Source organism: Protopterus annectens, chromosome 3.part0, assembly GCF_019279795.1.
Source record: "Protopterus annectens isolate FY-2018-M chromosome 3.part0, PAN1.0, whole genome shotgun sequence".
NCBI lineage: Eukaryota > Metazoa > Chordata > Ceratodontiformes > Protopteridae > Protopterus > Protopterus annectens.
This window is the reverse complement of record NC_056731.1, coordinates 17,732,731-17,759,936: the sequence shown is the minus strand read 5'-3', so window position 1 is coordinate 17,759,936 and position 27,206 is coordinate 17,732,731. Positions and strand designations below refer to the sequence as shown.

The 27,206-nt window shown below is 38.1% G+C and overlaps 1 protein-coding gene across 1 annotated transcript in view; it reads left to right on the top strand.

Moving 5' to 3' along the window:
• Positions 1 to 27,206, top strand: part of MYO3A (myosin IIIA) — a 2,697,794-nt gene that overhangs the window by 2,213,549 nt on the left and 457,039 nt on the right. The window contains exon 25 of the mRNA XM_044064554.1: positions 5,340 to 5,545. Within this exon, the coding sequence (XP_043920489.1) occupies positions 5,340 to 5,545 (206 nt within the window). The remainder of the gene's footprint in view (positions 1 to 5,339; positions 5,546 to 27,206) is intronic.

Here is a 27,206-nt window from a genome sequence, read left to right as displayed (position 1 = left end):
CGTAAAGTTGCCTGTGTTAAAAATGTATCAACAGTGGGTCCTGCTGGACAGAAAAGAAATATACATGTTTGTCAGACTGTATTGTTGTAACTGATTAAATGTATATATTTTAACAGAGGATACTGGAAGGGAAGGGGTTAAGCTTAGCCCAGCTAACCTTAAGAAAAATATAATGACATTAAATGACTCAGTTTACGCCATAAATATTTAAATAGCCTTCTTATGGCATCATCCGCACAGCATAAGTGGAATGTGCTGTGCTGATGATGCCATAAGAAGGCTGAAACATGCATGTCTACAACTAGTGGGGTTTGGCTTTATTGGCCTGAATTTGTCCATAAATAGACTTAAAAAGAAAATAGTCACAGGCATTCAGAATTGCCATATAGCTGAAACACCTGATGTCCTTAAAGGGTCATTTGCATATATCCCATGCTGCCTCTAATACAAGAGGTTTAAGGAATCACACAATGGAAAGTCTAGCCTTGCTAGATTTTTCTTTTGGTTTTTACTGATTGTTTTATTCTGTGTGACATTTTTACTCATTGCTTTAGACTGAAGCAAGGTGTGGAACAAAAGGTGATGGAGCCATCAAGTGAGAAAAACAGCATGCCAGTGGTAAGCTGTCTGGAGAAAACAGGGGTACCAAACTATCACAGGAGTTTGTATCCTATCTTAGTGGATGAAAAACAAGCCACTGCCAAGAGAGATACAGCCTCTGACATAACCATTGTGAAACATGCACTGGTATTTTTCTCACAGTGAACATTCCCCACTGGTGTCAGTGATGAGGACTGAGGCTTCTTGAACACTGGCCCAGAGGAGGGACATCACAATCCCCATCCAAGTATCTCCGATATTTTGCAGTACTATATTATGACTCTCCTTCTCTTAATGTTATCTTTATTGTAATATTGACTCTTAATTTACAAGCTTACTGTAAAATTTTTTTCTTTCCCCAGGCTGAGACTGAAGTGGGTCCACTTGGATCAGTGCTCTACTCCATTTTCCAATTGAATAACTAAATAAATAAACAACTGAATAAATAAATGATAAAGTACCACAGGAATACAATAACATGAGACCAAAACTGAACAGTGATTCACCAGCTGACTGCTACCTGTCAGCTGTTAACACTGGTCTCCAGCAGCTCCATGCAGCTAGGAATCAGTGTCTCTCTGCTGTTTCTCTCAGCAGGAGCAAAACAGTAACACTAACCCCAAGATGTTTCCATAGAAGCAGGTCACAGACTCTCTAATGCTCAGTAGCCTTCCTTTAGTCTTCTTTTGGTAGATAAATCAGGTACATTGTTCAGCATCTTAGCACAATAGATTATAGAGCTCCATAATGGTACAAAGTTTAAACTGAAAAGTTTCTTGCAAAAATGGCATTAATCTTTGAGATCGCAAGGTACAAAATCAATCAGAGAAGTACACACACACACACACACACACACACACACACACACACACACACACATACACACACACACACACACTTCAAAGATGGCTAGGAATCAAGGACCTTCTGTAACAGGCTCCTGGGAAGAGGGTCAAAGACTCTCCAGCCATCAATAGTCTTTAGTAAGGATAGGAATCATTTTGCTTATACTTCTGTTCTCACCAGGATCAAAACAGCAGCACTAATCTGCAGCTGGTTCCTGAAAAAAACTTCATAAGTCTTCCAGTCACCTGTAGTCTCATCCCAAATGATGAATTTTAAAACTAAGCTGGAAAAGGAAGTAATAATGTAGGTACTGCAGTGTGTACTTGCTGGGAGGAAAGATATAAGGAGGAGGGTAACTGATGTTTTATCAAGGGGAGGATATCAATACATGGAGAGGGCCTTCTCAATCTGATGTTCAGCTGAATAGTACACGTAGCTATGATAATACTGTCAGGGGCTTCTAACATCAAATTTATATAGGGGATGGGCCAGTAAAAAGCCACCAGATTGCTTTAAAAACACAACAGGAACAGGGTAGGCACAGTGGTGAAAAAAATCCAGAACAGTCATACAGCAGCTTTACATGACAGGTTTCACAGAATAAACTTGCTCTGCTCCATTTAAATAAAAATGCTATTTCTCATCTCCACCCACAATTCAGACAGAGTTAATCATTTTGCAGGCAGAAAGTGTTATACAAATATTTGCCATCTAGTCCTAATCAAGTATTTTTAAAAGTACAAGAAAAAGACAAATTAAAATAATTCAAAGTAAAGCAAACTCCAGTAAAACAACAAAAGACAAAACAAAGTAAGTATGTATACTATGAGCCAAGAAGTCTCAAATAGTCCAAGAGCAGCCTAAGCTTGGCCGTGAAAAAAAGGTTAAATATTATATGGATCTGACATTCCCACCGATGGAGTTCTGGAAGTTTGTACTGTAACTTCCACTGATTGGAATGTCTGTTTTTTGTTAAAAGGAAATTACGTCCTCAGATTTCAAGCAAATGCTCATATTGGTGGAATCATAGGGTGTAGTAAAGAAATGTAAATGCTAATTTGGTAAAATGGCAAAAACTATTTTTTATAGTGGTAATATGCTATAAGTTCTAGGCATTAAAGCTTATTTTATAAGCCACAGTAACTATTAAATTTGCAAAATTTTGAAAACAGCTTACAATATATTAGCAACCACTCAAGTTGCACACATAATATCAGCAGCATTTTGTCAGCCAGCTGAGCACTTTCATATGATGCTAAACACGCCTGTCTGTGTCACATGGTTATTGAGATATTTAGAGAAGTATGGAATATGGCAATACAGATAAATATTATATGAACAACAAGTAATAACTCTACTGCCACAACTCAGAGGCCAAGTATCAATTTAGTTGCATTGTCCATCATGTAACTTTTAAGATGAACTCTTCAGTATTTGTAAGCAGGCTGCTTTTCGAATTATTAATGTAAATATGAATAGGCAATATTAGATGCCCACAGACATCAATAACATATAACTACAAAAAATGCCTGGAGGTATCAGTGGGCTTTAATGACTTCATTATTTAATAATTAAAAATGCTACTTCTCAGCTCGCGCCCAAATTCAGATAGAGGCTTTTTTTTGCAGTCAAAGTATGCAGCACAAATGCTTGCCAATTGGCCCTATCAAGGCATTAAATATAAAATAAGACAAAATGCAATAAAACAAATCAGAAAACAAAAAATAATGCTAATACACAATGTAGGTGTGCAAACTCTAAACTAAGAAATCAAAAAGAGTTGTGTATTTTTATATTTCTTCATTTGTATTATGTCATATGATACATTTTAAGTATTTAAACAATGCCATGTTTAGTTTGTTATTTGATGACATCCTGCTATTTGGAGGATGAATGCTTTTATATGTGTCAGATTTGGCACATTTGGTTGCAGCACTGCATGATTTTGACTTAATATTTATTATTTTGGAAAAATAAGTTAATTGTATTCATGCAGTACTGATGTCTGTGATTATATGAGGCCTGTGTTTATTAGACTATGCAATGGACAATTGTTTTAGCTGAATATGTGTTTCTGTATTAGGTCTGACAGTTCAGTAGTCACATGAATATATATTAAAGCAAATTAGTTAACCCCATGGCGTCTCCTGCAGTGATGTTTTGGTTCAACTAATTAGATAGACCACAGTATGGAAACCATAATGGAAAGAATGAAGTTACAAATGGTCCTGTAGTCTTTCTTCTTCAATATCTTTTTAAACGGAATTGCAAAGGGATTAGAAGGAGATATTCCTCTGCACATATCACACATATATTTATAATATCATTAGTACAGAAGTTTGAATGGAAAGGAAAATAAGCAACTTTACAATGACAAAGGAATAGATAAATGTACAAGAGAATAGACACATTCGCTGATTTGGTGGTGTAAAGAGATAAAGCCCTATGTACTATGGCCCACCTGACCCAGGTTTGATTAGCAGCTCAGGCAACTGATGGAGTGGCAGGGAGGGATGGGTGTGCCCATCTTGGGGAAGGCACTCACTGGTGACACTACTTAATGGGGGGGGGGGTGGCCCAAAGAGGGGAGTCGCCATCAGATACAACCTGTGAGAATGAGAGTTGGGGAAGGAGAAAAGTGGGTAGAGCATATAAACTACAAAGAAAAAAAAACACCAGAAGGAAGCACAGATGGACAAGTCCCCAGTTTGCCCTTACATCAACAACCATTCCCAGCAACACAAGATCAAGTCCTGGGAGAAGTTAAGAGAATACTGGTACAGCCAGTTTGGACGTCTGGTACAGGGGGCCAAGACAGCATCAATGAGGTCGAAGGAGACCAAAAACAAAGGGAGAGAGAAAGATAGAGAGATTAAACAAATTATAATTTAGTTCAATCTACAACAGATGAATGACTAAATAAATGCAAAGACTATATCATGAAATGAGTGATAATAATAAAAAAAAAAATCAAACAGTAATATGACCCAGATGACCTGAAGTTCAGTAGTCAACATGCAAAAGCAATCAGACAGTCTGGGATGTTGTTTGTGATACATGATGAGCCCCATTCACAGAGAAGAACAGAAAGTTAATCTCTCTCTCTCTCTCTCTCAGTACTGATAGATAACAAGACAATGTCAGAGGTACCTTCAGCACTTAACAAGCTGTCTCCTTCAAGAAAACACAAATACAACAGAGGCTGTACAAAATGATGCATGGTCTGCTAAAGGAGAAATGTGAAGGGGGAGAGATAAGCACAGAGTAAAGAGACAATGAAAGACTAAAGGAATTTAAACTGTATAGTCAATAAGAAAGGATAGCTAGAATGAACAACATGGAAACCTGTCTTGATAAAGCTGAAGAAGGCATTTTTTTCACAGAAGGAGCAGCACAAGAAAGAAGGATACAGCTAGAAAAGAAAGTGAAGGCAATTCGCTGTTTATGAGAAGAGGAATTGTTTCTCTGAGACAGTTGAAGTTGCATTCAGTGATTTGTAAAGAAGTTGTTATAACCATAATAGAACTATAATTAGGAAAACATGGCTGCAATAAGCCTAAAGCAGTTATAGTGCGGCAAAGGCCTGAGTAAAGTATAAGCTAAAAAAAGATTTTTTTCCCTTTCTTACTCAGTAACAGAAACATTAGGTGAGATTTATTTCCATATAGTTCCTGTGTTTTTATGTTTGTTTAATGGTCCAGTGTTTTGGTTTTTAACCTCATGACTCTTTCCCACTTTTTGATGTTATAAATAATTTTTCTCAAAGCATACCCCAGTAGCTAGCATATGTATGTCAATAAACAGTTTTGCACAGTATGCCAGGTAGTTATAAAAAACAAAGGCTATGTGTTTTAATCACAAGTCATTAACTGCATTTTTAATTTTGTTTTCAGTATTCACTGATGGACTTGTTATCTAAAATGGTGGCTGGCCAGCCACATTTTGTTCGCTGCATCAAACCAAACAATGACAGGCATGCAAACAAATATGATAAAGAAAAAGTCTTGCTACAGTTGCGCTATGCAGGTATATTGGAAACTGCCAGGATCCGAAGGCAGGGATATTCACATCGCATACTCTTTGAAAATTTCATTAAACGGTAAACACATTTACTCCTTACTCTTAACATTGTCATGGAAAAAAGAAATTCAGAAAAGTGTTCCAAAACATAAAAACTGAAAAAGATTCAACATGTTTACTCCAGTCATAACTGCAGTTTACTATATTGTTTAGTTAGTTTTAACAAAAAGCTATATTTCTATTTTTTTTTAAATGTTTTGATGTCATGCCTGTCTGAATTAATGTAAGACAAGCCCTGGAGCATTACTGTATATGGATGTCATTTTTTTACATGTTATTATGGAAAGTAGACCCTCTTTTTCATGTTTTATGTTTTTGTGAAACTACTCTATGACTATTGCAACAAATATTAATTTTAAATTGAAACAAAACATACATACCTTCAGTGTCACATCCATTACATATGGGTAAATATAGGTACATGACATTTCTAATCTTATCTGTAAATGATATTGGACTGAAATTGGTCTGGCTCATTGTTCTACAATACCCTTAGAAAAGGGGGTCTGCCACTCTGCACACATCCTTGAATATACTGTACATGTTCAGCTATAAAACAGATTTATTCTGAGAATGGATTGTGCTTGTTTGGATTCACTAGGAGTGAATGAACTGTCACATATGTCACACTGCATCAAAGGACACTGAATAATAATACACCATTTCCTCCTTTATAAATCACCATTTCATAAATCAGTGTTGGAGACCAGGATACTCCCAAACCGGCCATCCATTATTTAAACTACAATTACTGAGCTGGAAGCAGAGACTGAAAGGGGCCCTCCCTGTATTAGGCATGGATTTACTAATTTGCACATTCTGCAGGGGCTGTGGGCTGTAGGTAATTCTTTAACCCACAATTGCTACTTGACATTTGATGAGAAGTGGTATTAATCTAAATTGCCTAGCAATATTTAATTGTACTGCAGCATAAGCTAAGGAATTCTGCAAAGAGAGAAAGGAAATGAAGACGCATTTGATTATAAAATCGTTCTGTGGTATATTTCTCAGTAAAGGGCAGACAGAAACAGTTGCCTCTAACTTGCTTTGCGTTACCTCTCTTTGACATCTAACTTTTCCCAAGCCACCGAGTCTAGATTTTCTGTGCTCCTTATTACAGTGTCATTTCAGTGATTGGCAGTGGGGGACCAAACCCAACTTGAAAGGGATGTCATCCCTGCAGCCATTGTGATTGTCTCTTCCCCTGCTGTGTGCTTTTTACATTCTACTGCTGCCAAGCAAGAGACATGCCTTTTCTGAATGACTTGAGGGTCTAGATTTATCTCTCAGATTGGGCCACCTGTGTTTAAGGGCAAAGTGTTATTTTTCATCAGGCTGGGGAACTAATAATATACCTTTCTCCTGGAAATGAATCATCTATGACTCAATGCTTGGGGAGTTTCTATTAATCCCTCACATTTCTACTCATGGGTGACATTCACCCTCATTTCTTTATGCAAGCGTACAATGTCTTCTTCATATGTCTACATACCTTCATACATGAAATGTTGAAGACTAAAATGGATGATGGAACCAAATAATGTTCCCTATCTAACTCACTTGATGCCTTCCCCTCTAGCAGAGGGATGTTACATCCGTTCTCCCCATGATGGGGTAGCCAACACCAGCATCTCACTCTCACCCTCCCTTTCTAGGTTCTCCAGTGTACAAGCTACTCACTGCTCTCAAGTTTATCAGGACCAGAGTCATTACTTTATCCATCTGTACCATTCAGCCAACAGAAATGCTTAGGTTAACTCATGGCCTCTGCTTCTTTCTACATTTTCAGCAATTTCCATGTTTAATTTATTTATCTATTTAATTTTTAATGTTTTATGTGTTTAATTAATTTATCTGTTAGTAGCAAGTAAGGCCTGAAGTGTAATAAACTTCCATCTCATTTAGTTATTCTTATATGCCAGCTTTGATCAACTATGAATACATGAGTACAAGCCAATATTCCCCTTCCTATTCCATATATTATAGACTGAGTTTGCATAGTAATAATAAAAACAATTGTTATAGATGTCAAATTGTATAACAGACCTCTTCCTGATATCCAGTTCCCTGAAGGAAATTCATCCTCCATAGCCTGATGCCTATATAGTTACATTATTTCTTGCTTTAGGAGGTATTATTCTTTATTCTTTATTCTTTTTTTTTTTTTTCATTCAAACACAACATGGGCAGTTTTTTTAAAAAATATGCTGAGGGCCATTTAGCTAAACTATTAAGGTGAGAAGAGTGGTGCCTGTTGAATTTTTGAGGACCGGTATTGTGAGTCATGGAACTGAGGAACTGTGGGTGTGAATGGGACAACATATATTCACTTGGAAAATGTAGTATATCGGAGTATTCTTCCTACACTGAAATACAGTGATGTTACAGTTACTTTATATAAGTAGCAGGTGTGTACTGACTGCATCCACACACATCGGGTAGGTGGGGACAAAGCTGTACTCAAATCACATTCATGGAACTAAACTGATGCAAAATAATTACCTGGAAATTATAAGTGAATTCTCCAATTTCCTGATGTTGTGTCTGAATCAGAGTTTACTTTACCATAATTTGGTTAGTCACGCCTAATATGGTATGAAATCAGACAGTATTTTTTGTTTTCAGTGCTGTCACTCAGTAGGATGATGTGTCTGCTGTACTTCCTGGAAAACTATGACTTTTTTGTGCAGTACTTTATGTTTATGAAGCTTGTCATTCTGTTGTTTCTTACAGTTAGGTTTATTTATTAAAAGCAAGTCACAATATTCTAAGGTCATATGACATTGGCAGACTTAAAAGCCTTGCTTCTTTCATTTTCAGAATTAATTTATATATCAAAGAAAACAGAGCCAAAATGATTTTTATCTCTTTTAAGATGAATAATTATGCTGTTTTTCCAAAGAAAACTTTAGCTGTTTTCATTCATGAAATAACTTAGTGGTGCTGTTTATAATGACACTGCTGTCTGTCTTTCAAGTGTGAAATGTATGATTTGAAGGGAATCCAGAAAAGTTGTTCAATGAAGTAATAACATTTTTAATGTGCCCTTTATATGATTTCTGTTAAAATTCTGTCTTCAAAGGTTATCTATCAGTTCCTGGCTGAAATAGACAGTTCCTTGAATGGTGAGGCTGCAGATAAACTAGACTTGCATTTGGCTACGTTCTATATCATTTAATTGAAACACGTATTCATTGAGTATGTATTCATCGAGCACTAAACATCAAAAATCATTCAGTGAACTTTGGACTGTTTCCCAGAGTTAGGGAGCACTTGGCCATCTGCACAACTTTGCCCTTTTCCCCACTGTAAAACGATCTTGGAGTTAGTATATATAGTTGGTGGAGAGGCACAACCTCCCACATTGGGAGGTGTGGGGGGCAAAGCCGTCCACTTGGGTGGGTTTGATTTAGTGCAATGTGTGTTCCAGAATGTTAGTGGGTGAGTGGTTCCTAACCCTAGAAAAAAGTCTGAGGTTTGCTGAAATGATTTTCGCTGTTTAGTGTTTGATGAATACGTACCTTCATTGAAGGTTGTGCATCAGGGCTGGTAACTCGGCACGTAAAAATCAACTACCAATCATTAGCGGACCGGAGTTCCGCTCTGGCGACCCCTAACCGGGAAAAGCCAAAAGACACAACAAAAGTGTTTGATGAATACGTATTCGACTAATACATATTTTGATTAAGTGATATAGACCCCTTTGACTATATTGTGTTAATTTCTATTCCACTAAAGTTCATTCCATTAAAACTGGGAATGGAACATGCATTTATTAGTTATTTCTGCAGACTGGGGATTTATTTCAGTTAGAAAAAAATCAGCATGAGATGCTTCAATATTTCTTTTCATTTTCCATACTTTATTCAACATCGATTCTCAGCTAGAGCGTCTTCTGTGTGGAGACATGTGTGAATGGGTGTACCTTCATTAAAGGTTGTGTGTCAGAGCTGGCAACTCAGCATGTAAAAATCTACTGCCAATCATTAGCGGACCAGAGTTCTGCTGTGGCGACCCCTAACCGGGAAAAGCTGAAAGACACAACAACATTCAACATATAAATCTCCTTTATCAAACTATGTGATAAACCACATAGTGTACTAAATTTTGAACATTTGTACACCAAAATATCAGTAAATAACTTTGCAATTTATACAGATTGAATTAAATGTAAAATATCAACATTTTGTCTGTCTCAAATGGCATACAAAATGCTTCAGTATTTATGTGGAATGTAGACAAGCAACTATTTCATTATCCATTATTTTGCATCAAAGGTTATTATCAACAGTATTCGACATATGCAAATGTCACCAACACTGTAGAGGGAAAAATACTTTTATCAGGTTGCAAATGTCATCAACACTGTCAAGGGAAAATATATTTTTATCAGGTTTAAGTCAACCTTCAGGAACGGTTGGACAGTCACTTGACCAAACTCTTTATGGTATAATGGAAGCAGGATATTTTTGCAAAAAAAAAAAAAGCAATATTCAGACTGCATGTAATGAATATTATGTTGTTCAGTAAAACACATTTAACCATGCAAGTGGGGCATTATTTTGACTACTGATACAAGATGTGCCTGAATCAGGTTAGTGGATGAGCACCTGTTTCTCTCATGTACTGAGTCACTGACAGCAGCCACATGTGCTGTATTCGTCATGCACTCTGTATAAAAAAATGAGCATATGGTTGTCTCAGGTGCAGTTTGGAAATGAGTCAGGAGCATACCAACCACAATATCCCCTTCTGCTGTGTCTTAGTACCTTACACAACATCCAGATTAATACATATGGACTCTCATTATCTAGTTTAATACCAGAAAATCAGTGATGAGAAGGAGGCAGAGATTTATTTCTAGTTCCTACACAAAGACAAAGTTGGAATGTTATGTTTCTACCATATCTGCTGTTGTGGTGGTTAAGGATATGTGGGAAGAAAGTAAATAAAAAATAATACAAAACCTGAAAAACTAGAAGCAGTTATTTATGGGTATGGATAGTAAGGTACAAGCAGTGAAAACGTTTCAAATCCTTCTAGTTTTATATACAGGTCAGGCATACTTCTGTCAACCAAAAAAAGAAGCTGTAGACAATAATTAATAAAGAGTTGAAGGAATTTATCTTGGAGGAGAAGAGAACAAGAGTAAAGTGGGGCAAGCTGCTCTTTCCAATAGAGCAAGATGGCTTAGGATTAACTGATTTGAAGGGATATTTTAGAGCTGTATAGTTAAAGTTCATATACATAACACAAGCAGAAGGGTCTAATTCAAAGTGGAAGGGGATACTGATGTAGGGAAGAAGTTCAAGGAAAAAGAAAGAGAGAGGGATCTTGGATGCAGATCCTTAAGAAGAATAATAACCATACAGAAAATTATATTTATAAAGTTGCAGAAAATATATGCTAATGTTCTCCTACACTACTAATGGACAGAGGCATCTCCTAAATGGTTTATCCCATGCACGGGTCCCCTCAAATTATTTATGGTACGATCTCAGTTATTCTCATAATTCTCAACCATGAGATGGGTAAGGGCACTCTATAACTAAATGGGATAAGTTTTTTTCAAGCACAAATAGGAAAATTTGCTATGTTTAAATTGCCTGCAAACCGCAGCTAGCCTAGTACTTACTTATGAATCTTTTTGAACTAAGCCAACAAGACAATGGAGAAAGGAACATTTGCCAATAGGAATAAGTGCAAGAAGGGGTGCAGAAAATAGGCAAAAGGGGGCTGGAATTTATAGTACAAAACTGTCAAAGGATTCAGGGTATTGGAAGTAAATAACTAGAGACAGAAAGGTAATAGACTGGGATGAGGACAAGAAGAAGTTTGGGATTGCAGATTAAAGGCTGCCTTGCCTACTAAGGATTAATGTCAGAGTATAGCAAAGAGAAAGGGATAGGGGAATCATAAGTAAAATATCTGCTCTGGTAGAGTTTTTAGTCTACTCTAAATCAGAAGCTGCTCATTAGTACCTATGTGGAGTATAATGACACCCCTCTGTCAGCCTACACACATCCTTGCATTCCAGAGCAGTTTCTAAAAACATCAACTTAAAAAGCATAAGATAAACAAATGTAAATATTTTTGAACAATAGAAGCTTTTAAAACTGCACAAATAGCGATGCTATCAGTAAGAAGTATTCTTTACAGTGATAATAGTCAGTGCATTCATAGTCTTTCCATAAATACATATATTATTAATTCACACAAACACAGAATTACACTTATACTAAACTTTCACAAGTTGTCATTTCTTGGAAAATGTACAATATAGGCATATATTGATAGAACACCTTGGTTAACTGGCCATAAGCTTTCACATGCCAGAAATAAATTCTTCTCTGAGTGCACATTTGTTTAGATATTTACAAAAATATAAAAATATATGCTTAACTGTATAATTTGCAATATAAATAACACTGAATATTTCTCAAGATGTGCAACTTAAAGTGAAATATCATACATTTTCTTCAACAGCCAAGCAACAGTTTGCAAGTCACTTTGATTTTGAAATATTAAGTACCGTACATTTGGAAATATTGCTTATTTTCATAATTACTAAAAAACAACTAGCAATATCTCAAGTACAGTGTGATATAAATGGACTTTGACAATTCATTTTCTTTTCTCTCATCACGGTATTTTACACTACACCCCTCAACAGCACGTAGGTCTCAGTTTTGAAAGTATGATCATAAATATAAAATACATATAATAAGTGGCAAACAGTGATTAATTTCTCCACTTCAGGACTTCCTAGATTAACAGTCTTAGTATAATTTTGAAAATAAATATTTCTGACTTCTAATATTGCTATTATGATCTGATAAGTCACTTCATTAAAGAAGCCAGAGCTAAAAAAAAAATCTGGACACCATAAGAAGCTATGGGTGTTAATTGGAAGTATACAAAAAAGGCACTATAGGGGTGAGTTAAAAGGGATAATTCGTAGGATATATAAAATATTTCACCTTAGCTATAAGAATAAAAGTTAGAAATGTTTAGGTACACAGACTGGAAAAGCAATTTACAAGGGAACAATGGGAGGACATATTTAGAACATTTAGGATTTTTGCATGGAATTTGCTTGGAATTGTTTGCATTGGTATTTTGGACTTCAAAATAAAATAATGTTCAAGAGGAAGAGGATTGAGGGTTTAAGAGAAGGAAGGAATTATGCAAGTTATATAATGTTGGACTAAATGAGAATTATTGTAAAGAAAGAAAACATGTCTGTAATGTATAATGTATGGAAATGAAAAAAAATAACATGCTTTGTTTTCTATTAATGTGTGTGACTATGTCTTAACTGATAATTTATTAAAGTGTTTAAAAAACTTTATACTTCACAATCCATTTTTAAAACAATAAATATCTTTATTAAATTATCATATATGACATAGGCCATGTTACATTTATATAAATGAAAATAAACCATAGCAACACAATCTCAGTTGCAAACATTATACCTTACAAACCGTGCCAAGACAATTGTAGCCGCAGACATTATACATCACTTTTAACATATCCAGTCATTGTTAGTCAGCCATTACATAGCTCATTCAAATCCTGCCTTCTTTTGAACCTTATTCCTTCTCTGCATGTATTGATCCCATGTTTCCCATTTTTTCCTATGTAATTTGCTCCTACCCTTTTCTAAAGATACCAGTTCCAGTTGTTTTATCTCTGTTACTGTCTTTGCTACTTCTAGTAAAGTTGATTTAGACTTTGATTTCCACTTTATAGTAATTGCTTTTTCGACAGCCATCATAATTAGACTCATCAAGGCCTTACTATGTCCATGCAATTCCAATTCTGTATCATAGCTAAAAAATTAATTTCCCTAGTTACTCTAATTTGCTCACGCAGCATCTGCAACAGAGCACTCTGCAGGGAATCTTTAAAGTCTGCCAACTCATTACACTCCCAGAAAATATGTTCCCAGTTATTTCTTTCTTCTCCATCACACCTCCACATTTGCTGTTTACCTGGGGAAAAATTCTTTGAAGTCTGCTTGGGGTGTAAAAATATCTGTGTAAACACTTCCAGGCAAAGATCCTAAAATCTTCTAAATGTTGTTGCATATTTGGGAAACATACATATATCCCCCATTCTTTCTTTGTGAATTGCTTATCTTATCTCACATCCCAATTCTTCCTAACCTGCTCTTTGTGATTCTTATAGTTATCATGCAATATTTTACATTCTGTACTAATTATTACATTCTTAATGGCAACTTACCTTGTGACATAACTTTGACTACATCCCTGCCTCAATTCAAACAGAAAATTAAACTGTACTACCTAAATCATTGGCTTTGTTCCTGCAGTACACCAGGCTAACCTTTTTCTTTCTCATACTACATCTCTCCTTCACTCTTCCTATTAGTATCTGTCTTATTTCTTCTCCTTTTACAGTACTAATCGACCTAGGTACATTCTATGTAAAATTGCTAATATGGTATTAACTGCTCATCGAAATGTGCTTCTCCTGAATCTATCTTGCATTCTGTGTGATGTTATGATTTTCTAATTTGTTACTTATAAACATTTGTAATATTTTGTAATGTACTTAGTATTTAGTGAAGCTTTTCTCCTCGGGCCTCTGCTGAAAATGGACATGTATCCAGCCAGACTAGCCCGGTCAACAAATGTAAAATAAATAAAATAAAATAAATAAACTTTTGTTTTAGATTCTACAAAAAACTCTACCAGTGCTGGTCTTCCATTTAGGACCCTTTCTTTCTTTCTCTTTGCCTATACTCTGATATCATTCCTTGATATGGAAGCAATCTCAAGCCTGAAGTCCAAATAAGTTCCTGGCATCTTCCCATTCTATTACATTTCCCTCGCTAGTTATTTGCTCCCAATACCTTGGTTCCTTTGCCAGTTTTCTCCAATATATTCCTGCCTCCTCGTGTCTATTGTCTGTAACTTAATTGTAGTCATCCTTATTGGCAGAATCTCCTTTCTCCATTCCTGTGTTACCTTAGTTCTTAGAAGACCTACTGCTACTTTATAAATATAATATTCTGTATGATTATTGTTGTTCTTCTTAAAGGTCTGCATCCAAAACCTAGTCTCTCCCGGGTGCTTCAGCTTCCCCCCATTTCATCATAATCTGTTTCTGCTTTGAATTACAGTTTTCTGCCTGGGCTATGTATAGGACCCTTAACTGTGTTGCTCTGAAATACCCCTTCAACTTCAGTAATCCCAATGCACCTTGTTCTAGTGGAAGAATAAGCTTATCCCACTTGACTCTTGCCATCTTCCCCTCCCAGATAAAATCCACAACTTCTCCTCTGGTTGATAAAAATATGCCTGACCAGTGTATTAGACTTGTTTGTCTTTTCGGCTTTTCCCGGTTAGGGGTTGCCACAGCGGAACTCCGGTCCGCTAATGATTGGCAGTAGATTTTTTATGGTGCCGAGTTGCCAGCCCGACACCCAACCTTCAGCGAAGGCACGCCCATTCACGCATGTCTTTCGAAGGCCAATCGACCGTGGGGAGGACATGCAGGCTCCACACAGAAGGCACTCCAGCCATGAATCGAACAGCAGAACCTCTTGTTGTGAGGCAACAAAGACTAAAAACATTTTAACTGCTTGTATCTTACGATCGATATCCATGTAACAGAGCTTCCATTTTCTTAGTTCTTGTATTATCTTTCATTTAGTCTCTTCCCACATATCCTTAGCTGCCACACTGGTATAATTTTTAATCCATATCTCTAAATACCTCATTTTATCATATCCCCATAAATATGGATATTGCTGAACCACTTTGTATATGGGTACATAATTCACCACTATTACCTTTGTTTTTGCTTCATTAATTTTGTATCCCAAAAAGGTTGGAAACTGTTTCAGCAGGTTCCACAGCACTGTAATGCCCCTTTCAGGTTTTGTCAGGTATAAAATAATATCATCTGCAAATAGAGACAACTTTTTTTGGCTACCATACCAATTATATCCTTGAATTTCTGAGTCCCTTATTTGCTTTGCCAGTGGTTCTAAATACAATAATAAATGCAATGACTCACAGTTGCACTTGATGGGTCACACATACAGACATATGCACAGTGCTGCTTAATATGTTACATTTTCTGTTATCTTAGAGTTTTACTAATGCAGGCAAATTAAATAGTACTCTGAAATGTTTTTCTCTATTTGCTGTCCAGTATAAATATATAATGTGTGTGTTTAAAAGCTAAGAAGATTTGATGTCAGCATCATTTTTCAGTCAAGAGTTTTTTGTCACAAAACTGGTATGAGTTTTCTCCTATTATGCTCAGAGTCTCATCTCTCTAACCCCCTTGATCTTTGTCCCATACTTTCTTATCAGAACATCTTGTGAATCTGTAGCCATAACAAGGTCTTCCATGAGGACGACTGGTACCTTAAGTGAATTATGGCTATGACACTGGTCAGCCATTTCCTTTTTAGAATTTAGCAATCTTTTTACTGGACTTCAGACCTTACAGAAGTGAATCTCATCTGTTTTTAATCTCTGCTCATCATCAGTTGATCGATTATGCATATCATTATCCCTGTCCTTAAGGTAACATGATCTGGTTTCCATTTGTCAGCCTAGTTGTCACATGTTGCCTTGTGCCCTCCAGTACTTAAATGTCAGTCTGACTTTTCCTTTAGATGTGCAAACTGTTTGTTTTGCACTTATCTGCATGCACCAGGCTTCAAGTCCAGGCACAATATCAAGTTTCAAATCATGAACAGCAATGCAATATATTAATGATTACATGAATTACATTTCTGCATGCAAAGGGAAAATCGCCTGTTTTAAACTTTAATAATTTATCAGGGCTTAACAGTTTAATAGTATTTTACGAACACTTTAAGAAATCTCCTTGAAAAATTTCTCAACATAATTAGTTAACACTTTCTTCTACTATATTCCTGAAAAAACTGGCATGTACCAATGGTGTCATTTCCCCCCTAAGCTTTAATATCTTAAAAAAGTACAAACAAAATATTTTTTTTGTATCTGTCCTCCTCTCTCCAGCACATACATGAAAAACTTCGAATTTTACTGTTGATCACTGGTTTGACACTGTTTCACCTGTATGCATCTTTAATATCATAACTTTCTTTTGTAGTAGTATCTCTGAGAACATTTTCTTACACTCCACAGCAGAGTTTTATGTTTCTCCTACCCCCATATATAGGTTGTTTTTTGTTATTTGTTATCACCTTTGTCATTTTTTAAAACAAAGAGTGGTATTCATAGTAGTAACACTTAATTGTAACAGGTATATGTATGGGTCACACAGAAGCCCAAGCAATGTGCACTTCAGAGACATAAGCTGCACCAAAGTGTAATGTTTGGAAGAGGATTCAGAAAGTCTTATGTAACTGAGGCATTAATGAGATGCTGATCCTCCTACTGTTTGGTATATACTTCTCAGAAGTTTAGGCCAAAACTAAGGGGCTGTGGCTGACCATGTCTGCAGAAGACTGCAAACTGGGTGCAATTATGGAATCCCCAAATTACGCAGACCAACAACTGAAGTCTTAGTCACGGTCTCAGACTGAATGCAAAGAAATGCATCATCATTCCTTTCGGTAAAAACAGTGTCCCTTCACACTATCAAATTAACAACAATACACTATGTACCTATGAAGTGTTAAGAGATATGGGCTCACAAGTAGACTAGTAAAGAAGGCTTTCTACATAGCACACTTGATTAGCAAAAGCATCACCTCTAGAGCAAAGGAGGTTATAACCCCTCTATACAAGTCACTAATTAGACCCATAATTGATTATAACACTCCTTTTGGCATGTATCGTACAAAGCACCTGCGGCAACTGGAGATACCTCAGAGGTTTCTAAGAAGATCAAGGGACTCCAACCCATGCCTTACACAGACCAACTAAAGTCCCTGTTACTATACTCAGCATCATATAGACTTCTTAGGGGAGACGTATGCCTGGCTTACAGAGCAATCTCCGACCCAAACCTGATGAATTTGCTGCACATCTGTAAATCAAATAGGAGTAGAGCTACCCATTCCAGGAACCTAAATATGGCTTGTGACTTGAATAGGACGTGCTGGAGGGGCCAGTTTTTTGCTGGTGACTGCCACTTCTTTGGAACAGGCTGCCAATTCATGTGAAGCAGACCACCTCTATGACACTGTTCAAAAAGAACCTGGACGAGTGGATGGGGCACCATCAATTCTTACTGGAGATAGCACCCAAAACCCTCCAGGATATGGGCAGTCATTACTAAATACAGTCCTGGATATTGACAAGGGGATCTATGGTATTACATTGGGATGAAATGGCTAGGCTTGAAATGACTTCTGGGTTGATAGCCTAGTAAACTCCTATGATAAATGTGTGAAGATTTTCCTATGCAAATTAGTCTCTTCTTGCCTTTTATGATTCAGAGTCACTTTTTGATGCTTATCTGCACTGTGCACATATGGGTTATTAACAGCCTTTTCTATTCATTTACAATCTGCAAAGCTGCTCAGTTTATCTGCAAGGCTGACTAGTCCCACTTTGTCTTGCTTTTCTCATTCACATCAAAACCCTTTGCAGTAAGTGGTATTCACCAGCAGAGGAGAAAAAGGTATAGGTAAATAATAACTCACCTGAAGGTTGATGAACAGGAGTTACTAGATAAGTTTATAATAGACAGATATAATAATGGCTGTGGTGAGCTTGTATGGCCCGCAAATGGGAACTGTGTGAGTTTATGCTCTTGCTGTACCTGTGAATACTAGGTGTACATAGCCCTCATTATACTTGTCATGGGAACCTTTATGAGACAGACTGAGGACAAGCTGAGTGCCCCATAGATGTCTGCCTCTTTATTCTTTCAGCTGTTTCTCAATATCAGCTTGACACATGAATGAGCATTTCCATTTCCTAGTATCTCTACAGGAACAAGCCAGGAGCAGGAGTCCCTTCTTCAAAACATCATGCTTTCCTGGGGTGGTTGATGTGTTAGACTGTGTCTATGTTGCTAGAAGGGGACAATGGGGGAAGAGGTACCAGAACAAGGAGATGTACAAATCTGTCAGCTACCAGGTACTGTGTGATGCCCAGATGGAACCCGTACATGTCAGCCCTGCATCCCAGTAGTATCCATGCTTTTCACATTAGGTACACAAGTTCACTATATCACCTCTTTCTGCATGGTAGGATTTCTCATGGTCACCTAGTTGGTAAATGAATACTGTGAGAGTGATGTACATCCCCTACTGTAATGTCTTCCTTGGTAAGGTCAGACCACAAAATGGTCTCATTTGAAGTAAAAATAAAACTTGGACGCCCAGCTAAACCTGGAATATTTAGCAACTACTCTAAGGCTAACTTCCTGCTATTAAGTGGTAACCTGGAAAAATTGTAGGCCCCCATAAACCCTAAGAACACTGCTGCCTGTGCAGAACTGTTCACAGAAACCCTGTACGGCATGTTAATAGCTGCATAGAGGCAGCTGTACTCACCACGAAGAAGTACCGAACTAACTCAAAAAAAAGGCACCCTTGTGGAATCACAAAATCAATAGGTTGTATAACAGAAGGAAGAAAATCATTGCAAAAATTAGGAGGTGCAGCACCCAGCAGGATAAAAACACTCTCATCAAACTAAACAAATGACTCAGAGGACAAATAAAGTCTACCAAAACCAAATTTAAAGTAAGTTTGGCCTCCCAGACCAAGGGCAACAACAAAGAATTCTTTAGCTATGTCCACATCCTCAAAGGCAATACACAATTGTGTGCAGAGCTCATTATAAATGGAGCCACATATACTGAGCCAGAAGATATAGCAAACCTCCTGGCTGATAAATTCAGCTCTAGCTATACCCCTCTCTCCCCCTCAACCTTCCCTCAGGAAATACCATCAAATATAACCCCCCCCCCTACTGTCACTAGAGAACATGTCCTTAATGCTCTCTAAGACCAAGAACACTGCATCAATGGGCCCAGACAATATTCCAGGATGCCTTCTAAATAGCAATAAACATAACCTATCAGGGCCTCAACAATTACTATTTAACTGTAGCCTCCAAACAGGCTTTGTGCCTCATGTATGGAAAACAGCAGCAGTTATCCTCCTGCACAAAGGTGGGCCATCTACAGAGCCAGAAAACTACAGACCCATAAGTCTCACTAGTCTTATATGTAAAGTCATGCAAAGAATTATCATGGAGATGATCATCAGCGATATAGTAAACCTCTAGACATTGGAACCAACCATTTTGGTTTCGTCAAGGGCAAATCATACCTACTCAACCTGGTGGACTTCTTTGAGAAGGTAACCAAAGCAATGGATGAGGGGAAATGGTTCACACTGCCTACCTTGACCTGGCCAAGGCATTTGACAGAATACCCCACTCAGGCATTGTTGACAAAGTCAAGAGGTTAGGTACAAACTCATATCTCAACTGGTCGATAGCCAACTGGCTTACAGACAGGACTCAGGAAGTTAGAATTGGGAAGTCCACCTCTACAAAGAGGCCAGTCACAAGTGGAGTCCCTCAGGGATCAGTCCTTGGACCTCTCCTTTTTGGCATTTACTTCTCAGAAGAAAAAAGGCCAATGCCAGTGGTCTCTGGCTGACTAAATTTGCAGATAATTGCAAATTAGGAGCTGTCTTTGAATCTCACACTGACACAAATGGTCTCCAGGAGGGGTGGACACAGACAAACAACTGGTGTCAGAGCCATGGACTAAATCTAAATGCCAAGAAATGCATAATACTATCCTTTGGGAAGTTATCCATCCCTGGTAACTATCATAATGACAACACATCCCTTAGAGATGACCCAGTAATCAGGGACTTAGGGACACATGTAGATAATAATCTAGCCTTTTACCGTCACGTGTCTGCAGTAGTGAGGAAATCATTCTATGTTGTGCAACTTATAAACGAAGGTATGGCATGTAAGTCCATGGAAGTCATTGTTCCACTCTATTCTGCATTCATCAGACCTATCATTAAGTACAATACCTCCTTTGGTATGTACCTAACCAGGTATATCCAACAATTGGAACATCCCCAAAAGTTCCTCACTAAAAGAATACAGGACATAAGTAAAATGTCCTATACAGACCTCCTCAAAGCCCTGTCCCTGTATTCTATCTCCTACAGGCTTTTGAGGGGAGATCTATGCCTGGCATACAGAGCATTGTTAGACCCCACTCTGATGGACCTCCTGCATATCCACAAAATAAACAGCACCAGAATTAGCCATACTAAAGACTTAAAACCTTACCTGTGATATAACTAGGACCTGCTATAGAGACAAGTATGTATCCCAAAGACTACACCATCTATGAAACAGGGCATCCATCCATGTGAAGCAGAGTTCCTCCTTAACCCACTTAAGTTCAGCTTGGAAAATTGGATGGGGAACTGGACATTCATCCCTGTTTTGGCACCTATGTCTCTAATGGACACGGGCAACCTGTAAATTGTTCATCTCTCAGGCCCATGCTAACACTTATCAATGGTATCAGAACTTGTCAAAGATTTGGGATGCATGGCTAGACTTAAAAAGGCCGTTGTGGTCGTTAGCCTAATAAACAGGTCTATATTAAATCAGCAAATGCTTAAAATAGTGAACGCTGATTTATCGGCCCTTTAAGAGGGAAACCTCACAATCCCGAAGACATGGAACAGAGATTTCTTTTTTCCCAGGGAAAAAAATCGCTGGGCCGTTTTTGGAACTTTGCCATTTCCTCCACTGTGCTGCAATCTCAGAGTTAGTATATTTAAGTAGGGGGGTGTGAGGGGGCTGATTTAATATAGACCCTAATAAACACCTATGAAGCTATAAACCTAAACCATAATTCTTTTCTTTCAATCTAATGCATATGTAGTAGTGATTAATCCCCACTTTATGTATCCCCTCTCCATTCTGTTTTCCAGGTGATGCAGACTCTAACGTTAGCTAATTAAACTAATTCATAACCCCAAGGGAGTTGCTGAGGGGCACTTTATCACCACCCTTTCCCAGCGTGAATAGTCACTGAGTGAGTTTTAGGCCTATTCAAGGACATTTTCATTGTCTAGATGAGTCAGGGGGAGGCCTTTCAGTATGAGCCTGTTACTATATACAAAATGTTTATGGCCTGCTAAATTATGCTAAACATGATCATGCATTGGCCTGGTGTGTAACTGCCACTGCCAGTTACCAAAAGTGACAGCGCTGCTCTCTCTATCATTCCTCAAGTCAGTGAGAATAGTGATGGCAGCCAGCTGACAGCGGCAGCAGCTTGGCATCACCTCCAGCAGGCTCACGAATAGCACATGGTAGCCTGGGTTAAGTGGCAACATCTAGTCCGTAACTATAAGCCATGCCATTCACTATGTGAGAATGTAAAGTTACAAAGATAATAGTTCATACATGTGGTGTTGGTTACGGGCTATGCTGAGTAGTACATAGGTTCATAGGTTGATACAAGGCTATCGGCCCTAGGGCCTATAGAAGCCTAGCCATAACAATTCTCTGGCTATTTACTTCCCTAGACCCCTGTCTAGCAGGGCGACTGACGTGATGCCCAGGGTAAATTTTCTATCTCCCATCCATCAAGGTTCCTTTTGAAGATGGCTAAGGAGGTGCTCTGCTTGACATGTATGGGCAGTCTATTCCAGAGTATGGGAAGTCTCTGGGTCAGGAACCTATCCCTCCAGCATGTTTTGTTCATTGTGATGACAAGGTTTAGGTCCCTGGAGCATGTGGCTCTGATGGATTGGGATTTCTTTAAGTGTAGCATGTCCAACAGCTCTGGGTTTGACATGGCCTTGTATGTTAAGCAGAGATCACCTCTGAGTAGACGATATGTGACAGAGTATAGCTGGAGTTTTTTTAGTCGGTCAGTATAGGGCATCGGCTTTATGCCTGTGATTCTTTTAGTGAGGTGTTTCTGCGGCCTTTCCAGTTGTTGCAGATGTCTTGTGAGGTACATACCAAATGGGGCATTGTAATCTATGATGGGTCTAATGAGGGATGAGTACAATGGGACAATGACCTCCTTTTTTCTGGATGAAAAGCCCTTAATGATGAGGTGTGCCACATAGAAGGATTTCCTGACTGTTGTGGCAATGTGGTTATCGAAGGTGAGACCACTGTCCACCTGTGTTCCTAAGTCTCTTATCACACTTTCGGTGTTTAGTGTACTGCCACCTATGTGGTAATTCATGAGTACATGTTTTTTCCCAAAGGGGATAACTATGCACTTCTTGGCATTGAGCTTGAGCCCATGGTTTTGGCATCAAGCATCTGTTTCTGTAAGGCCCTTTTTTGAATATCCATATCATTTGGGGATTCAGTAATGGCTCCCAGTTTGCAGTCATCTGCGAACTTTGTTAGCCATAGTCCCTTAGTGTTGGCCTGTACTTCAGAGAAGTAGATACCAAACAAAAGCGGTACCAGGACTGAACCCTGAGGTACTCCACTTGTCACTTGTCTGGAGCTGGATTTGAAGTTGGATACTTTTACAGTGTGGATTCTGTCAGTAAGCCAGTTGGCAACCCATCGAGTGATGTAGAGATTTATGCCCACATGGTCAGCTTAAACTGTACAGACATTTTTCCTCATATCATACACAAACGCATTGATTATACAGTATTAGCCATTATCATTGTACAGTGTTCAGTGGTCAATGGCACAAGTGCTGGTTATGCTGATTTAATTCACATGACTATAAAGGAGCGAGTGTTAATATGTTTAAGGCTATACTCTGAGTCAGTGCTGGCTGTGTTACTGAACTTTTGTTTACTTGTTAAATGAAATGTATTTTGTTTTCCATCATAAAATACGTCAGTGCTGCATCCCTTCTCCTTTCATTGCTTTCGGGAACAAGAAGTAAGTGCAGCATTTCTCCCAGTTTAATTTCTCCAAGTCACTTGGGTTTCTAATGGCATGATGGGAATGGACTCAAGGTACGATTATAGTTCATGAAATTAGTACTGTTTCGATCTTTGATATTAGCCCAGAGTTCTCTTCTCAGCACCTATAATGTGCCCAGAATTGCTTCCTTCTGTAGTTCATAGAGGGTTATATGTATTGGCAACATATCTAAGTATGACTGTAAATTCTCTTTTATTAGACCTGTTTTTCCTACTACTACTATAAAAACTGTCTGGGTATCTTTCTTCCACACATTGCTCTCATTTCTGCCTGTAAATCCTGGTATTTTATAACTTTGTGCCTCTCTGAATATAAGACACTAATCACTGTGTGTGGCAATTTCAATGATCAATGTTACTTTAGTCTTCTTTTCACGGACTACTACATTTGATTTTCTCGCTTCTGTTTTTGGCCTGTTGGTAATGGGGGATCCCATGTGATGTAAACTTCATCATTCTTTGTAATGCTTTATGGTTCATGTTTCCAATGCTTCTTAGCTACTGCTGTATTGTAGAGTGTGCACAATCTTCAATGCGACAGTCTTGCCACATTTTTGTGTCTTTCATTATACAGGCCCCCTGCCATGACTGTATCCCACCCAGCATCAAGATGTGTGACTGTTTCTAGTATATTTTTACAGAACCTGCATTTGTCTATTATTTTGCCTTCTGTTCAGTGGATTTTGTAAACCAATGTGTGCATAGTCAACTTTCCTAGGCTGCGTTTATTAGCCTGTTATCTTTTAGTTTCAATTCACCTCTCCTTAACCATTCCTGCATCAAATTTGCATGCAGCATTTTTCTTGTTTTCTTAGGGCCAGTCAATCCCCCCAAAATTGAAAGTTAGAACAGGAACAGCAAATTGATTTATAGATTGGACTTAATTCTTAGATGTTAAGGCAATTTTCAATATAGTTTTAGTCTTATGAAGTATTCCTTACTGAACTTTATTCTCATTTGTCATGCTTTAATGCGAGTCCTATATGTATTCCCAAATCAAGTTAGATTATTTCAAATTCCTGTCCTGTGTTAATATTTTCTTAGTGCTGTAGCTTTCTTGTTTTAAATGTTGCTTTTGCACATTTATCAAGACCAAATGACATTCATATATCATCTGAGAAAGTGTTAATCATTTGTAGTTGTGTTTTCAACTCATGTGATGCACTATATAGTTTTAAGTCATTCACAAACAGCAGATGATGATATCATACACAAATGCATTAGTCATATAGTATTTGCTATTATAATTTGTTCATTGTTTAGTGCATTTCTCCAGTGAAGCACAAGTGATGAGATGTTATGCATATCTGTTTGCAAAGTGCCTTCCTTAAAAGCATCTTGTGCATTACTGATACTGAACATTTCATGTGCATTTGGAAGGTATCTTACACAATGTCCTCCAAAGATAGTGTTTGTTATGGTCCCAGAGATCATGAACAAGTGTTTGCATGGCAGCTTGATTGCTGAATTGCTCAGATGATGACATCTACAGGATGCAGGGGAACCTCTTGGTATTGGGCTAATATGTTGCATAACTTAAACCTTGACTGAGAGGTTCTTCCTCATGATGTGGAGGTCTGGAAAGGCCCAGCTGCCATCTTCTTAGATTAATTTACATGAATGCTTTCAACACTTTCTTGTAATACACCTGGTGTCTGGCCTACTCAGCTCCCATGCATGCAGACATTCTCATGTCCATGACCACCTGTGTCCCTACTGTGTGTCTGGCAAGTCCTTACTAGTATGGAGATGGAGACTGACATGGATACCAAGTGTGCAACCATTCTGTACATAGGGCTCACCATGCCACTGTATCTGACCTACCATACCCGTGTTCTGGTAAATTTGCTCATATACATCCTGTAGCACTCTAGCTATCACTACCTGATTGTCTGTGGCAGTAGCCTGTACCTGAACTATATCACAGCATATATATTACTGAGCAGAAAAGGCCTTGCATGTTTTTGGAGCTTGCTGTAGATGTTTTCACCTGGTACCACTGTGTGCAGGCATAACAGTGAGTGCTGCTACCTCAGAAAGGGTTGTCACTTCATCAGTTGTTTCAGGCTATAAACAAGGAACAGGTGTTGTGCAATGTAGTGCTCTGCCCCTTGTTGTAATGTTATTTCCTCATTGTGTTGAGTGTGTGGAATGGTTTTGCTGAGTTATCCTCCTGTCAGTGCCTTGAGGTTGTGTCATGAGAATGAGAGTAATGGCATCGTCTTCCTCATGATCATCATTTTCAGCCATTCTGCTGTCAGCATCAGCCTGCTGTAATGTACCAGAGTGTGGGAATGCTTCTGCTGGTGACCCCTGTTAGGGAATATATAATGATGCGATTATTGTGAGCTGTGTCAGGTATATGATTTTCTGTTAAGGTATGATGTCCACACATCATGCTGCATCTGCAGAGGAGGTGCTACAGCTGCTGTTGTTGGAGTACTTGATGAGGAAACATATTGTACATAGTTACCATAAGAAGTACACCCAACCTGAAATTATCAGTGCCAGCAAATCACTGATTTTCTGCACTGCCTATTTGTGTATAGTCAGGTGTCTGAAAGTATTGGTACCCATACCTCCACAAATAATTTCTGCAACATCCTCCTCTGCACCAGTGTCTTGTCAATATAGAGATCAGGTACTCCTCATCAGGTGTTACAAGCTGGATAGTGGAAGCCCAACATTGGTATTACTATAGGCAATTCAACTCTGCCAGGCTTTGTCCTTTCATGGCCCACCATGCCATTAATTTGTTTCTTACATTTACTAAGGAGCAGCTCCTTCCCTCTATAGAATCTATGTGAGCTGGAACTTGATTCCATGCCTTACGCTCTACCTGCTTTGGCCCACCTTTTCCAGAAAAGTATTTTTGAAATGTCATGAATTTATCCATGAGGATATGGCATTCCTCAGGAATGAAGTCGCCTCTCCTGCCCTGCTTCCTATTACTGCTTCATCTTTTCCCTAAAAATAAAATTTTGAAGTTAATTACACAACCCTAATAATGTTAGTGCAGTAAGTCATGCAACATGCATTATATCAAGGAACTAAATATCAGCACAATAAAAACAAGCATGACTTACATAAAGTGTACTTTTCCTAATACTGTCTGTTGTAATGATTTTTTTCTCCTTTTACACTGTTCTCTGCATTATATAATGGTTATCTGTGTCACTTGTAATACTGTGCACAGTGAAATGTATGCCTATAACTTTTACACATATTGTGGTAATGAACACTGCACTGCATATTGCACTTTACACAGCCAAAATAACAGCTTGAAGAACTACAGTAGTATTGTGAGATTCCCTGCCTTACCAGTGAATCAGTGGCTAATCCTAAACATGTGCCTATAAAATACATCGATAATTGTCTGTTTCAAAAACTTTATCTTAACTGTACCTGTTTAAACTGTTTTACTTAATTTGTACTTACCAGCAAAATCTGCATAAATGCAGAGCCCAGTGGCTGTCAAAATAATGAATTGTACAAAGTTTGATGAATAGTTGTTCTTTTTTACGGAGTTCTTATACAAATTAGGTATTTTGGTACTCAGCTCTATGAATCACATCATAGTGAATATGTGTAAGAGCATGTACTGGAGTAGCTTAGTTCCTGCTGCCGTAGCTGAGCAGAGAAATGCTCATTCACGTGCATGCAAGCTCTCATAGCCTCAACATAATGGCACAATATGGCTGCATGTGGAAGCAGTCTGGGAATGCACTTACTTTACTGCACCCACTGGGAGCCAGCACAGGATTTAAGGTGCCAGGCAGAGTGA